The sequence below is a fragment of the Nansenia antarctica genome (assembly GCF_963989245.1).
Source record: "Nansenia antarctica genome assembly, chromosome: 6".
Taxonomy (NCBI): Eukaryota; Metazoa; Chordata; class Actinopteri; order Argentiniformes; family Microstomatidae; genus Nansenia; species Nansenia antarctica.
The window spans coordinates 46,648,507-46,664,446 of record NC_137676.1 but is presented as its reverse complement, the minus strand read 5'-3'; the positions used below and the strand labels follow the sequence as shown (position 1 = coordinate 46,664,446).

General features: G+C 39.8%; 1 protein-coding gene across 1 annotated transcript; it reads left to right on the top strand.

Annotated features, from left to right (window-relative positions):
* The first annotated feature begins 600 nt into the window (after positions 1 to 600).
* gnai3 (guanine nucleotide binding protein (G protein), alpha inhibiting activity polypeptide 3) lies at positions 601 to 15,007 on the top strand. The gene is made up of 8 exons (XM_080535029.1): positions 601 to 1,125; positions 5,981 to 6,023; positions 6,811 to 6,952; positions 7,185 to 7,342; positions 9,527 to 9,655; positions 11,606 to 11,735; positions 12,044 to 12,197; positions 13,457 to 15,007. The coding sequence occupies exons 1-8, from the start codon at positions 1,008 to 1,010 to the stop codon at positions 13,645 to 13,647; spliced, it is 1,065 nt and encodes a 354-aa protein (XP_080391155.1). The 5' UTR covers positions 601 to 1,007; the 3' UTR covers positions 13,648 to 15,007.
* Positions 15,008 to 15,940: the final 933 nt, after the last annotated feature.

Genomic DNA, 15,940 nt, shown 5'->3' with positions numbered 1-15,940 from the left:
TTAATGTGACGTTTAGACTGTGCACTTTAATTTAATTTGGATCGCAATATAAAGATGATGATATGATAGGCTACTGATAATGGTAATTTAAATTGGGATTAGTAATCTCCCACTAGATTTCCCCTCGTGTGGTCCGAGTGAATTAGTACAATGGATATAGAATTCCACTGGGGGCGCTCACGTTCAAAACACAAAAAATGGATTTGAAATCCCAAAGAGCAACCAGTTCTTCTATTTTGTTGAACAAGAAAATATGCAATGGTCAACATTATGGAGAACATTTACTTTTGCGACACCAGCGTTTACTTTCTTTTAGAAATGATGTAAATGCTGTATTTCTAGACATTTTACCAAATAATGTTGAATCCAACTTTTTAAACTGATGGGGTTCAGGTTATTGGTGCAGACTACATTTCCCATCCTTCCCCAAAACGTCAATTGTATTTTCTGCACAGTACATTCTTCTCGTGCATCAGCTGTGTGTGGTGCAGTGAGCGCGCGTCCGCGCAATAGCCTATACAGCGCGACTTCGTCTTCAAATGGGAAAAAGCTCTAGCTTGGTACAGAATTTTTGTGCCTGGTCTCAAACGTTATTTTTGAGTTGAACACCGTAGATTTCCTGATACGTATTCCATTTCCAGCAACTAGTGTTCCTTTTATGCTTACGCCAACATTTTTAGCCAGCTAGAGAAAGTAGTAGCCAGCCTACTTTCTCTACTCTGCAAGCTGCCTAGCTAGCTAGCTACATTTTCATGAGCGCTAAATAGGGGAATTCGGAATCCTAATCGTTTGGATAACCTTTAACGACAACGTTGCAGAATTAATTCACCTACGGAGACAGCACTTTTTTGGTGGCAGTAGTTTACCAAGAGCATCTCCCATGTGGGACTACTAGTTGCGATAAGTGCCAACGCCTTTTTCTGTCTCTGGCTGCATCAAAGCTTTTTATTTTTGCTAACTTGTATGAGCAGCTCTATTCAAACGAGAATACAAGTAAGTCATACAAAATGGGTTGCACGATTAGCGCTGAGGATAAATCAGCTGTGGAGAGGAGTAAAATGATTGATCGGAACCTACGAGAAGATGGGGAGAAAGCATCCAGAGAAGTTAAACTGCTGCTACTTGGTAAGTAACGCGTTTTCTCCCCCATATGGAGAGAGTATGTCGCACGGTGTGCTGTTTGTTCTTGACGCATTCTCAGCCACCCATGATGATACAGTGTGTCACATAGCAGCGTACATTTCACCTACCTGTTCATGCTTTTTGGTTAATTTTTGTATCACTTGCGCTTGCTTTGCTTGCAGTGTTCTCCATACTTCATCCTGTAAAGTTAAACCTAGATTACATGTTCTGCGTAGCTAGTCTGTTTTTCTATTCAAATTCTCTTAAATCTCCTTTCTAGTCCGGCAACAACAACAACAACAACAATAATAATAATAATAATAATTTCATGCAAAACAACCTTTTCACCTGCATGAGCATTGACTTCTGGCCGATACAAATACAGTGTTGATCAATGTGTGCTTTATCTCCATTGAGAAGATGCCTCCTGTCTTTGCAGTTATTACCCCACATGCTTTTGGAGATGGACACACTAATGTAAACACATGTCCTCTCTCAATGGATTTGTACTGTACTGTGGTGGTAACTCACTGTTGTCCGTATCCGTATAAAACAATACTTATATCTGTTTGTAAGGAATAACCTTCCAGCATGAGGTGCTTCTGTGTTCGTTGGAATGTGAACATCTCAAAGAGTCGGATGCCACTTTACACTTTGCGGTCTACAGATCAGACAAGCATGATATCTGGAATAGGTTCCAGATGTTTAACTGGCTTCCAAGGGGTGAACCCCACCTGAGGTAGACAGGCTACATTCAAGAAACATGTGGCATGAACTTCAAGTCTTGTGTTTGGTTTCTTGAGCTCATATGAGATTATCATGCAGGTTTAGTGTGTGAGTAAAACGACACAAGGTAACATGACCAATTGACACAAGTTAACATTACATTATATCTGACTCCAAATTATATTTTATGATTAGTAAAGATTGACAATAATTTTCTCATCCCTGTTCAACAGACGCTCATCATATCAGGTCCTAGATTCCATGTTTATGGGATCATAATCATGTCATAATCCTAACCCAATATGCTATTACCATGCTTTTAAATGAGAAGAAATCGTGAGGAGTTTACACATGGCCCAAAACCTGATGTGATGACTCGAGTCAATGTGTTACTAACTTGTGAATATTAGACATTAACGGCTTGTGATAACCTGGTCACAATTATGTTGTGCTGTTTTAACAGAACCTTTAGGCTATCTAGTGCACAACATTACATTAATGCACATTAAATAATAAGAATAGAGTTGCCAATGGAGCCATTCATGAAGGATATGGATAGATGTGATCCACAACGAGTGATCATTAGGTTAATCTCTGAGGATTTGTAGAAAGATGTGTAAGAGCTGTATTGAAACAGTACAATGCGGGTTAATACTCATCAAGTGGAACGTTTTTGAAGTTTTTGAAGTCTGACCACAGAAAAGAATGGGAAATGTTCCAGACCTAACCCTTTTTCCCCTGTTTTGGTAGCCTATAGGGAAAACAAGGGATATAGGCTGCTGCTCTTAACAAAACCACAGTTCCCTGGAACACTGGAAACTTTTCTAATGAAAATCCCCCCTCTTGATCATGAATAGTGATTCAGAAATATCTCCCTTCATTCAAAATGATTGCTAAATGAGGCACATTCTAAGATCTTAACTTGTGTAACATCCCTCAGTTACAGTAAGCTTGCCCAGTGAAGTGGCGAAGTGCATTCTTACACAACCTTTTTAAGAAAACGTTTCTGTAATGGTTAAATGGTGATGTTTAGGCCTATGTAGGATATAGGTTAGACTTAGACAAACCATCCTCCACCATGTAGCCTAATAGGCCAGTCAAGACCTAATCTTCCTCAGGCAAAAGCATTTCTTGCTTTGCATGCTTTGCCATTGTATTCATAAAGTATTGTGACTTTTATGCCATCGTCATCCTTTTTTTTTGTATAGTAGATGATCAGGGACACTTCACAAAATTGTTGTCTATCTAGATCACCGTACGAACATGTGTGCATGTGAAAACACCTAGCCTACCAAATGTGTTCTGTAGATCAAAAACGAGGTATCACTGTTTTGCCGATTTCTACCCTGAGTGATGTATTTGGGGTAATTAGCCTACATGGTTTTGAAAAATACACGGAGCTTTAGGTAGGGGTGAGGTTATTGTTAATGAAAAAAATATTTTCTGGCTATTTAGACAACAAAGACCACTAATAACTTGCTGTTATGGCAACAATGGGTACATTTTCCTTCCTTGACATATAAAAAAATGTATATATAGATTTTATTATATGATATGATAGAATTCTTCAGCCACTATTGAAATTATAGTAGGCAGACGTTTAGAAAGACTGGTGTGACGATGTCACCGGAGTTCCAGGTCATTCACCTCGGCAAAACAACCACCAAGAGGCATCGTTGAGCATTATGGACATGTTTACATTGCAAGAGTACTAGGGGTGCAACGGTTCTCGGTTTTATATTGAACCATACAATTCGCGGAAAAGTGCATTTATCAAACATTTAAGAGAGAGCTGGCTACTTTTCTTCTCACTCATAGGGCTTTCACACCGGCAAAGAACCGTGCCGGTTCGCGTTTGCGTTCGGAAGCCTCCGACCGTTGGCGCTGTCTGGCGAACGATACACTGGTATGAACGCGGGCTCGTTCGCCAGACAGCGCCAACGTTCGGAGGTTTCCGAACGCGAACCGGCACGGTTCTTTGCCGGTGTGAAAGCCCCATCAGAGGGTCTGCTGCAGGGGTCTTAATGATGTAATATCCTGTCACATGATGATTATCAGACAGTTGATTTGATCCAAAATGGTGCCTTTAAATTGGTTGCTCCGAATGATATCAGTGAAATACATTTTTCGTGACAAAAGTGATTTGAGGAAAGCAAACATTTCTACATAAAAATCCTTAACCATTTTGCAATATATTGTTATAAACCCTTATAAAATCATGCCTGAATGTTTATATAATAGTTGTAATATAATTTTAGATATTTTAATGGTACATTAGCTGGTTGCCTATGTGTTCGGACAGTTGTACCGAATGACTTTTCAACCCTTTAAAGTGCCTGAATTTGTAACAAATCACCATAAACTCTGTGTATTCAATAAAGGAGAGCAAATAGTGTTAGTTAACATAATGTATATATATATATTACATTCGGACACAAAATGTACACGTCACGTCATTGACCCATCAACAAATCTCACTTTTGGCACGTCAAATTTGTGGAAGGAACTGAAGATCAAGATTCACCAGTGGGCCCCCTTCAAGATTGAAAGATCTGCCAAAATCCCACTGATCACTGTGAGAGAGAATTTTTTTCATACAGGAAACAACTTGAAGCTGTTATTGGAAACAAAGGCTTCTCCACCAAGTATTAGGCTAAATACATTTCAGTTAGCGTGTTCAATACGTCATGTGTCATTCCCCTTTATTGTTTTTTTTTTTTTTTTGCTGTGCAGATTTATTGAGATAATACCAATGTCGGGTCTAAATTTCATGTGAATACCTGAAATGAAAATATGATGAATTAGAAAATTGTTGATAGTTGTTGTGATTTAGGCCATGTTGCCCACTCCTAGGCCTAGCTATACTACCACAATTCAGGTGTGCTGTGTCCTCTTGGTTGCAAAGTAGGCTAGCTATGTTTTTTATAACACACTGTTCCTATGCCAATTAAAATTCCTCCCCATTTACCCCCTAATGTCTGTGGTAGTTCGTGCTTAGTTTGAAAAATTCTACTCATGAATGTTTCAATAACTTGCAGCTTTGATACCCCTTTAATTACACGCCAATTAGGCTATCAAAGCTCTCAATCATACAGTAAGTAAACTCAAGTGTTTCCTGTTCAAAAGACACACCTGGAGAGTGGGGCGTTGTTTGTTTAGGTTTCAAACAGACCTTGAATAGGTTCTGTTCTGTGCTCTTCAACGCCCAGTTCAACATGATATCTGGGATTGTCACTGGTGACCACTGGGGGGGGGGGGGTGGGGGGGGGATTCTGAGCTGTGATAACTGTTTCCTGTTTGTGAATGTTCATTTCTCAAATAAAAGTAGCTTGTTGAATTAAACTCACAGGGAAGGTTTCCAAAACATAGTTTAGGCCTAAGCCTAGTAAATAAAAGTATTTTAGCCTAAGCCTTGTGCACCAGAACTCTCCTTTTTCAGTGTGACGCAAGCAGCTTGATTTAAGTACACCCACTGTACAGGACTGGACAGAAAGCTTTCTTTCACAGGGCCTTGCAGCAAATACTTCTCCTGAGTGACACAGAGAGGCATCCGTTTTTAGAGTCTTTGATACGACTTGGCTGGGGATTGAACACGCAATCTCAGGGCAGACACTCCAACCACAAGTAGTAGCCTATTAGACTAAAAAATATTTTTAGATTATCCATTGTTCAGTGGAGAATATCCATTATTGTGATTTATTCCAGGACATGGCTTGATCTGTGTCTGGGAATATGCCCTTCATAGTATGGTTCCATGCCTTACAAGATCCTTCTACCTCATTTATTTTTCTTCAGTGGCCATTATTGATTACGACACTGCAGTCTCTGTCTCTCAGGCTCCAGGCTCTTTCTTACTACAGTTGCCTATGTGAGGAATTTTCCACATGTGCGCATGTCTCTTGGTATAGCCCACACACTGTGCTATAAATATGGGCCAATGATTTCTCTTGTCTCCTGCCCATGTGCATCAAATCCTAAACCTAGTGTGAGATGCAAGCAAACTACTCATGGCCATACTCACTTTACTCGACTTCCATGAAAATGGCCACACAAGAAAGATAAGATCCATAGAGAGTCTATTCTCTTTTTTTGGGTGTTATTGATGATTCTTTAACTGTTGTTTCTTTTCCAGGCGCTGGAGAATCTGGGAAAAGCACAATAGTGAAGCAGATGAAGTAAGTTCACCTCGCAGTCACATACTAGCAGCTCGCAGCGGTACGTAACACGGCTGACCACGTGTCGAAGTGCCCCTGAGCAAGGCATCCCTAATTGCTCAAGGGTTGCTGTCTATGGCTGACTCCTTGCCTAGAGCATAGAATACAAAATTCCAACAATTGATTGCATGGCAATACAAATTATAATATATTATTATAACACTGGTAGCACAGGTTGCAGTCCAAAAACTTGTCAAACTCATAGGCTACACACACACACACACACACACACACACACACACACACACACACACACACACACACACACACACACACACACACACACACACACACACACACACACACACAGGCATACATAAGCTGTTCCAAGTCCAGCTCTCTTGTAAGAGCTTAATGGTTCAGGAAGAATTGCCATTGCAGCTGAGTTTGTCTATGTTAGAAGTGCTGTGGATGCAGAGATGCAGCCTCATTTAGCGCCGTTCAGGCAGATGAGGAAGCACCCATTTTACATAACACCAAACAATGGCCACAAAAGCCAGCAGAGCCTGGCAGGGCCTGAATAGATTCCCTGGATTCCCACATTAGCCAAAGCCTGATGATTCACTGATGCTGAATTTACTAATCTACAGTTGATGTGTTTTCAACATATCTTGTCCTAAATAACTTGAAAGAAAAAAAACTGAAGACAAAAAATGCCCCTACACTGGAGAGATTTCTGTGAAGCAACACATGTTTATTTTAATTGATCTGAAATCTAAAAGGTCCTTGTTGGTTTCCCTCCACCTAGAATCATTCATGAGGATGGGTACTCAGAAGAGGAGTGCAAACAGTACAAAGTGGTGGTGTACAGCAACACCATCCAGTCCATCATCGCCATCATCAGAGCCATGGGCCGCTTAAAGATCAACTTTGGGGACGCCGCACGAGCGGTGTGTTTTGTTGATTATGCCACTCTATTGGTCTATTTGATGTCTTCAGAGCCTAGTTCCTACTATACCACCATTGTTGCAGTGTTCACAATTTGACCTACTAAGATACCTGTATGAATGCATGTGTTTAGAATGACATTTTTTTTTGATCTGTGTGGATGTGTTGCATGGGCTCTGAGGTTCCCTGGTGAAAGGGCATTTGTGTAACAGGGCTGTCTCTCTCTGTTGCCAGGATGATGCCCGTCAGCTGTTTGCTCTGGCGAGCTCGGCGGAGGAGGGAGTGATGACGGCAGAGCTGATCAGCGTGATCCGCAGACTTTGGACAGACAGCGGTGTCCAGACTTGCTTCATCCGCTCCCGAGAGTACCAGCTCAATGATTCAGCATCATAGTAAGGGCTCAGTTCTGTCCCTTTACTCTCCACTACCCATGCTGGTGCACTACCATAGGATGGCTGTGTGTGGTCAAACTACTGTGTTGAAAGCAGATTTTTTTCTTTAGCATTATTACATTTGACCCGCTCCCAAAGCATTATACTCGTTCCCCCGATTGTCATTGTCTTGCTGATCACAAACCAGTAGCCGTAATGTCTGATGGACCAAGAGTTGTTTTTCTGAAATTACAAGGAGGTGCAAGAAGTAGTGAAACAAGATTGGTCTTGCGCTCCTCATTCTTGTGTGAACTTGTTTAAAAATGTTGCTTCACAACTGATTCCAGATGCATTCCAAAAAGCAATGTGAGAGTTTTCACAGAATTATTACATATATTGTACATTCATGGGGCGGCTGTGGCGCAGGAGGTAGAGTTGCCGTCTAATGATCACAAGGTTGGCAGGTCAGCGGTTCGAACCCCGGCTGGCCACATGTTGAAGTGTCCTTGGGCAAGACACTGAACCCCAAAATTGCTCCCAGTGAGCGGGCCAGCGCCTTGCATGGCAGCTTGCCACCATTGGTGTGTGAATGTGTGAGTGAATGGGTGAATGAGAGGCCATTGTGGAGAAGCTTTGGAGCAGCAAAAAAGGCGCTATATAAGTGTAGTCCATTTACCATTTACCATTCACAGCTATTGGAATCTCGGTTAGTTACATTGAAAATGTATTTATTTATTGGTGAATTCTAGGGTTAGGTGGTATCCAATTGTTGACACTGTTAAACCGTCCCCAAATCATACCCTGTTATACAATATTACCGCAGGATTAAAAATCACATTGTAGGGCTTTGTGAAAGAGCAGCCAATTTCAAATGATGAATTTGTGACAGTGAAAGGTGAAAGGTGGACCACATTTTTACAGATTATGAAAGTGAAATAAATTGTAGAGTTCCTCTCACTTCCATGCTTGATAGCTGGTGCAACCTTCCCATTGAGGTATGTGACAGTAATCAGTATTTTGTAAAGCTATACCGTTGGGAAAACTCACTGTTGAATTATTCATTTATTATATCACTATAAAATTATATCACGATAGAATTATTATTAAAATGTAATAAAATTCAACTGGGTTTAATCTGTCTTGAATTTTCCTGCGAGAACTAAAATAGGATTAAAGTTTGTTGGTGCAACAGGATTAGAAGATAAGCCTTGATTTAAACCGGTTTAAAATTTAAACCAGGTTGGTGCAACCTAGCCATAGTCTCTTATGACAGGTTATTTATTTGACAAATTACATTGTTTACAAAAAGTTCTGTCATCACTTTCATATCATCTCCAACCACACAGACATTGGTGCTGGACAAACACTCTTAAGGCGTTTATTATATGCGCACATTGCGCAGCAGAATTGTTTTATGGCGGTATTGAAATGAACACCTTTATTTTCAAATACCACAGTATACCGTATTACCATATTACCGCCCAACCCTAGTGAATTCTACATCATTTTTCAACAGTATCTTATAGAGGGAACAATCAAAAATGTATATAAGTTTACTAAATATTAAGAACATGTTTGCAATAGAAGAAGATTCACTGAGACCAAACACAATTCTATGCTTGTTCTAGTGGATTAATCAACTTATGATAAACGGCAGGTTTTGGCTACCTTCTACAGTATACAGTATATCACGCATGCCCTGGAGGAAAGTAGGTTAGTGTGAAGGACACGTCTTTATTTTGGAAACACAGGACCTGTAGTGGTTGTCGGTGCACTCTGTACACACTCTCAGGCCAGAGAGACCGCTGGAGTCAGTCATGGCCTACACTCTGTTTTAACTCAAACCGTGAGCAGCTAATGTTTATCATTCATCAAAATATGAACCCATATTTAGTATCACTTCAGATGGATTCCATGGAGCCCTATGCTATCTCTGCCGAGATCACGTCCTCCAGTTTTGTAGACTGTTTTGTCTGAATATGATGTCATAGATTTATTTTCCTATATTTCTGTATTTGTTCAAATTATTATTTGTTTTATTTCAACATTGGAATATTATAACATTTATTTAAACATTACATTACATTTTGTTTCATATTAACTATATTGTGGTTGTTTTTTACACAAACTGTGGACTTGGGCCATTTTGTGATTGGGTAGTCTCATTGGGGACCAGTTGTCCTCATGTCTCCATCTCTCCCACAGCTATCTGAATGACCTGGACAGGATCTCCCAACAGAGCTACGTCCCCACTCAGCAGGACGTGCTGCGCACGCGTGTCAAGACTACCGGCATCGTGGAAACCCACTTCACCTTCAAAGAGCTCTACTTCAAGTCAGTGTACCACTCACTTCTCCCTTCGTTATACACTCAACCCACTAATGGCATAAGGAGACCTGGTTAGAATGGTGCTACTTGAGGCACAATCAAACACTAGTGAATCGGACAAGAAAACGTACAAGAAACAAAGGGATTTTCAGCTTCAACCGGAAGTAAATTCAACAAATTACATTCTGACGGCACACTTCCGGACACTATAAATATGACTTTGCCAAATTCATGAGGTGATTAATTCAAACACGGATTAGTTTGGGTACTTTTGATGTTCTCTAGAGGATTCAATCCTCCTCAGTGCAAGCCAGAGCCTAATGAGGCAACCAAATAGCCTGTCTCTGACTGTCAACATGAATTAAGTGCAAACTTGTCACCTTTTAGCCGTTTTTACCTCAAAATAGGTCAACAATTTTCATAAATGTTCTTTGTTTTCATGCAAAACCTTTTTGGGGCCATCACCAGTTTGCATCCCTGTAATTAGACAAACTCATTAATTAAATCTAAGTGATTCATAAGACACATTAACACACAAGTTAACTCTTAAAGCCACTGAAGTGAAAATCGTAATTTACAGTGTTTTGGTTTGAATTTTTGCTTCACCAGATCAAATCAGCAACCAAATATGAAACATTTACATTTCCATAATTTTCCAGTCATCTTTGTGCAAAAATGCTGCTACTCTCCCTCAGATGCTCAGTTTTCATTGGGTGTGATCATTTAGAATGTTGTGGTAAAATGCAGCAAGACTGTTCAGAATACAAAGGTAAGAAAATGGTGTAGGTAAACAAAGTGATCTTGTTGTTTGATTTAGTACAGTGTTGTTTTGCAAAAGCTAGAAAAATAACCTGTTTCCTCATTTATCTTAGTAGAGTTGCAAACAAATACAAAGCTAGCTTCAAAGTAACTCCGCAAAAATCTAACAGCATCCGAATGCAAACAGTAATGCTGTATATTCCACATAAGAGACACTGTAGGCTGCTAACACATTGGTCAACATTACGGCCAGCTAAAAAAGAACGGCTCACAAGACTAACTGTCAATCAAAAAATGTCATGCCCTGTCAATCCTGTCGTCTGCTGGCTTGAGAACTTGTGATAAGTAACTACAAGTATATAACCTAGCATTTACAATTAAAATGATTTTATATGGAAGTCAAAGTTTAGTGGCCTTTTAATTAATTGCCTTTCAAATACAGCAGTACACTATAAAAGTCAATGGATGGACTGACAATTTTGTTCATGCGTAGATTGATGTTCTCAGCAAAGCTTGATTCCTAGAGAGGGCATGATATGTGGCAGGATTATAAGAATAGGTAAATCTGTTGTTCTAAATCTGTAAATCAGTTGTCAGATCTGTTCCCACGGGTGTCATAACTGCAGAGTCACTACCCAGCTTCCATCATAGATGGAAGATCCATCTCATCAGGTAGATGGAAGATCCATCTCATCAGGTTACACCTTAACTGCTCCTCCTGAGACATCTACTGCCCCCCCAGCACTGCGTCTCCTGAAGACACCCGCTTTTCCCCTCTACTGTGTCCCCATACAACTTCTATTGCCCCCCTTGTACTTGTTTCTCTTTCGCTTCTAAGCCTAGGTTTAGAAGAAGGTGATAGAAGGAAAAACCTTCTTCTATCAATGGCCCCGGGCCTGAGCTGGATTACTCTTCCTGTTATGACTGGTGGATTGATGATTCACTTGCTTAGTCAAATGTATTGATTGTAAGTCGCTTTGGAATAAGGCATCTGCTAAATGCCAAAAATGTAAAATATAAATGTAAACAAATACTGTACAGAGCACTGTATTGGTATGAGTATGGGTTTTTCCATTTATACTGAACTCATCTTTGACAAAACACAACCAATAGCTCCACATGTATTTGCCTGCAGACCTGCTCTGATCCTGCACTAAATCGGAGTGTGTATGTGTGTGTGTCTTTATTTTACCACAGGATGTTTGATGTAGGCGGCCAGCGTTCAGAGAGGAAGAAGTGGATCCACTGCTTTGAGGGAGTCACAGCTATCATATTTTGTGTGGCCCTGAGCGACTACGACCTTGTCTTGGCAGAGGATGAGGAGATGGTGAGGGGGGAGCGGGGGGGGGGGGGGGGGGGAGATGAGGGGGGACCAGGAGGGAGAAAGAGAAAAAAGTGAGAATGCAGAACTGTACAACTGAGCTCTATGTAAACTCTCACCATTCTGCACAGTGCCTAATCTGTCAATTTTAAGAATAATTTATGTAAATTGGTTGGTCTCCCAACTACCTCCCCCCACACATCTTAAAAACACTTTGTTTATTCACTACTATCCTGTGATGAAAAATGTCACAATATTCCTGCCCTATGCTTGAGCCCTGGATTCTGACCTAGCTTACCCTTACTTCCTGTCAGAACCGTATGCATGAGAGCATGAAGCTGTTTGACAGCATCTGCAACAACAAGTGGTTCACAGACACCTCCATCATCCTCTTCCTCAACAAAAAGGACCTGTTTGAAGAGAAGATCAGCAGGAGTCCTCTCACCATCTGCTACCCAGAGTACTCTGGTGAGAGATGTCATATGGTTTGATTTATGCATTGGAATTTCAGTTAGGCTATCTTCAACATACTCACAATTTGCATGTATGGAAGCAACAATCCCATTTTCATTTATTTAACTTCTGTTGGAACAGGAAGTCTAACTCAGCTGTGGTCGGGTTTGTTTATGAACTGTACCTACTATCACTGTACCAACGTTTTAATGACAGCACCCTCACCAACAACTGCAAAATCGCTATTTCAATCATGATACATAATCAGAATTTCACTCTTTAAATGTCCCTGCCCTGTGCCTCTGGACTGTGTTCCTTTGGCTTTCAATTTGGAGTTCATTAGCAATGTCAATGCCAATGCAATGCACCTGGCTTGTTGAAATGTCAATATGTCAATGTTGCTGCATATGTCCCTACTAAAATAAACACATAAAAATAAATAGTCCTCACAAGGTTTATTATAATGAGTGAAAGCCCATAAATACATCCAGGCAAAGACTAATACTCCTTATATTAAACAGTTGTGGATAACCATTTGTACTGAATCATTTAATTCAGCTGTATAGAGATCAAGTCAAAATAGAAGTCTTAAATATTCATATTGCGTCCCTGTTGTATTAGGGTTTTTCCTCATTGCTTGTCAGTTTGGATAACCCAGACCTTTCTGAGGTCTCCTGATAGACTCTGACGATTATACCTATTTTTGGATTTGAAACGCAGGGGAATGAGGCAAGGTGCACTTTAGTTTAATTATGCAGCCTAATTGAAACAAGTGCCTCCACGCTAGTAGTATATGTAGTAGTCGGTTGCACTTAATTTCATGGTAATGTTACAAAAAAGTAATTAGGGGCACACTTCACAATTTCCATAGGAATTGTCCCTGTCTAGTTATTGTTATTATTATTATTATTATTATTATTATTATTATTATTATTACATTATGTTCCCAACACTAGTCTCTAACAACAAATAAAAATGCATGGGCATAAATGACATCACTCTGAAGACCTGTGCCGAGTTTGATGCTGTTCACTTGAGGTGTACATTTAAATACATGTATGCTGCACATTAGCAGCAATGATGTATGTTTCACTATGTGTTTATCTATTCACGTTTTATGCAGAGCTCAGTCTGATAACATAAAACAATTATTCTTCTGTCTTTTAATTACACAGTTATGTTTTGCTTATGTCTAAATTCAAAATGACTTAGTTACCTTTCCATTGACAGTAACTGTGGTCACCCTGTGATCCCCCTCCTATCTCCTGCTGTAGGTGCCAGCACATACGAGGAGGCAGCTGCCTATATCCAGTGTCAATTTGAGGACCTGAACAGACGGAAGGACACCAAGGAGATCTACACTCACTTCACCTGCGCCACAGACACCAAGAATGTGCAGTTTGTCTTTGACGCTGTCACTGATGTCATCATCAAGATCAACCTGAAGGAATGTGGGCTCTACTGAGGTTTCACCACCTCTAGGTCAGCACCTTCAGTGCCTTGACTGACTTTGCATGACACAGAATTCATCTGTAATATGGCTTTCATGGGTGATGTATTGGTTCTCTTCTCTCGTCATTTTCTGTGTAGCTGTCTGATGAGACTCTAGGACGGGATATGACATTGGCTGTCTTCACTAGATGGTTTGGGAAGTAAGGCCAGACTGAGACCATTGCCATGCTGCATGCAGCAACTGAATTCTCAATTTTTCTTGACCGCTTTTGTCCCATAGAGGATTTTTCCTTGCTCGAACTGCGCAGGACAGAACTGTGGGAAAACTGAGTGAAATTCTCACTGTGAGTTCAATGGGAGCCAGGTCAGTCAGGTCATTTATCTTTTTTAATTTACAGATGTAAGTGGAGTGATGTTTTTATGGCATTGGTGCCAGTCACAGTGCTATTAGAAAAAGTACCGTAGTGTTCTTCCCATTCCAGCCCTCACACCTGTAGATTGTCACAATACTATGCACAAGGACCAAAACATAAAGCTGACTGAAGCTGATAAGCTCAATGTTTCGTGACAGATTTGTAGATTTTTGTCACCAATTTAGGCCTACACTCTTCATCCTTCCTTTTTGCCATAATAATCATGTCATTTTCAATTGTTTGTATTAAGTAGTTGTAATCCTAGTTCTTTTTTTATTTTGGTTTAAGATTTCATTCAAATTTTGATTGCACTTACATAGAATCTATAGTGTGAATGCTCTAATATATGTATGGATCAGGAATTCATGTGATACCTGTGATGTGCATAGACTAGGCTAACTCTAAGTTTGATTTCTAATAGTGGCCTAATCTTTCAGGATTTCAAAAGTATTTTCTAGACTATAACATGAGATATACAGTAGGTTTCACCTGTGCTACTGTACATGGGTACTTACTTAGCTTTGTTTTGTTTTTTTAACTAAAAATAGAAATGGACCACTTTGCATTGAACAATATTTTTGTATTGAAGGCACTTGTTCACTACAGCACAATGTTTATGGATAATTGTCATGTGAGCACTACAGTATGTGAAGATGAATAATTCCACACCACTTTGTAAGGTTACAACTACCTGAACTGCATGAAAGACAATTTGGCATTCACATCTTGATATTTTATTGAGAGACTTGTTTTATTCGAAGTGTTTTTTTAATCCTGTGGATTTCAGTTGAGAATGAACTGACCAAACTAGATCAAGTTTGTAACAAAATGTTTTGTTACATTGGGATAAGCTGCCCTCCTGTTTAAAGTTCAGACCCCACAGCATGCCTTCACCTTGTCGAGAATAATAACATTGCCAAATAGCCAAGCACAATTTGGGTTAGACTGTGATGCCTTCCTCCACAGAAGCATACCTTACATTACTGGAGGCAGCCTTGGTAACATTTATGATTCAGTTTGACTGTACAGATGTATTGTTAATCTTAAAACTATTAAATGATGGCACTAAGCTCCCTGCTTTACTCGTTTGTCCTTCTCTTCATAATATCAATCCAATCAGTGTAAAAATGTAAACATAGAATGTTCTGCTTCAATTGTATCCACTCCAGGCTCAGCCTTTTGGTCCATAAACACTGAATGGTAACCACTTTTACCCAAATGGAGTATACAAGCAGGTCATGCAGAAAAGGAACAGTAGGGCAGACCTCTGTGACGCACCTTCATGCTTCAGCTGTTGCCCTAGCTCGTCCTAACAGCACTGATCTGGGCTGTACATGCTTCTACCTTTGAAAGGTCTGTATTTAGTGTCTCCTGTTGTAGGCTGTCCTTGTTACACCCTGTAATTAGACTTACTGTACTATGAAGTAAAGTATGATCAAAATTGAATTTAGAGCATGTTACCATTTCGTATCAGTTAATACAGTCCTTAATGATCAGGCACAGAATAGTGGAGTCTTTGCATCTTTATTTCACTCCTCCTTATTTCACTACAGTTTCTCACAATAATGTTTTTTTTAAACTTAAGATGTACAACCCGGCTTCAAAATAAAGTATTTTCCCTCTCACACAGTTTCATATAGATGAATGAGTAATTTGTTGTTTCAAAATATAGAGATTAATCTACTCTTATTTACAAAGTACATTTCTCTAACATATTCCTCACACTAGAATGTAAACCTGAGTATTGCATTTATGATATTAAAATAAATAAAATGTTGTTTGCAATACAATATGAATAGTAGTGCTTAACATGTATGTGATTTCTACTTTGGTCAAGTCACTTGGTGTTTCATTCCAGTTGGATTTGAAGTGCATTGCCTTGCAGGGATGTAG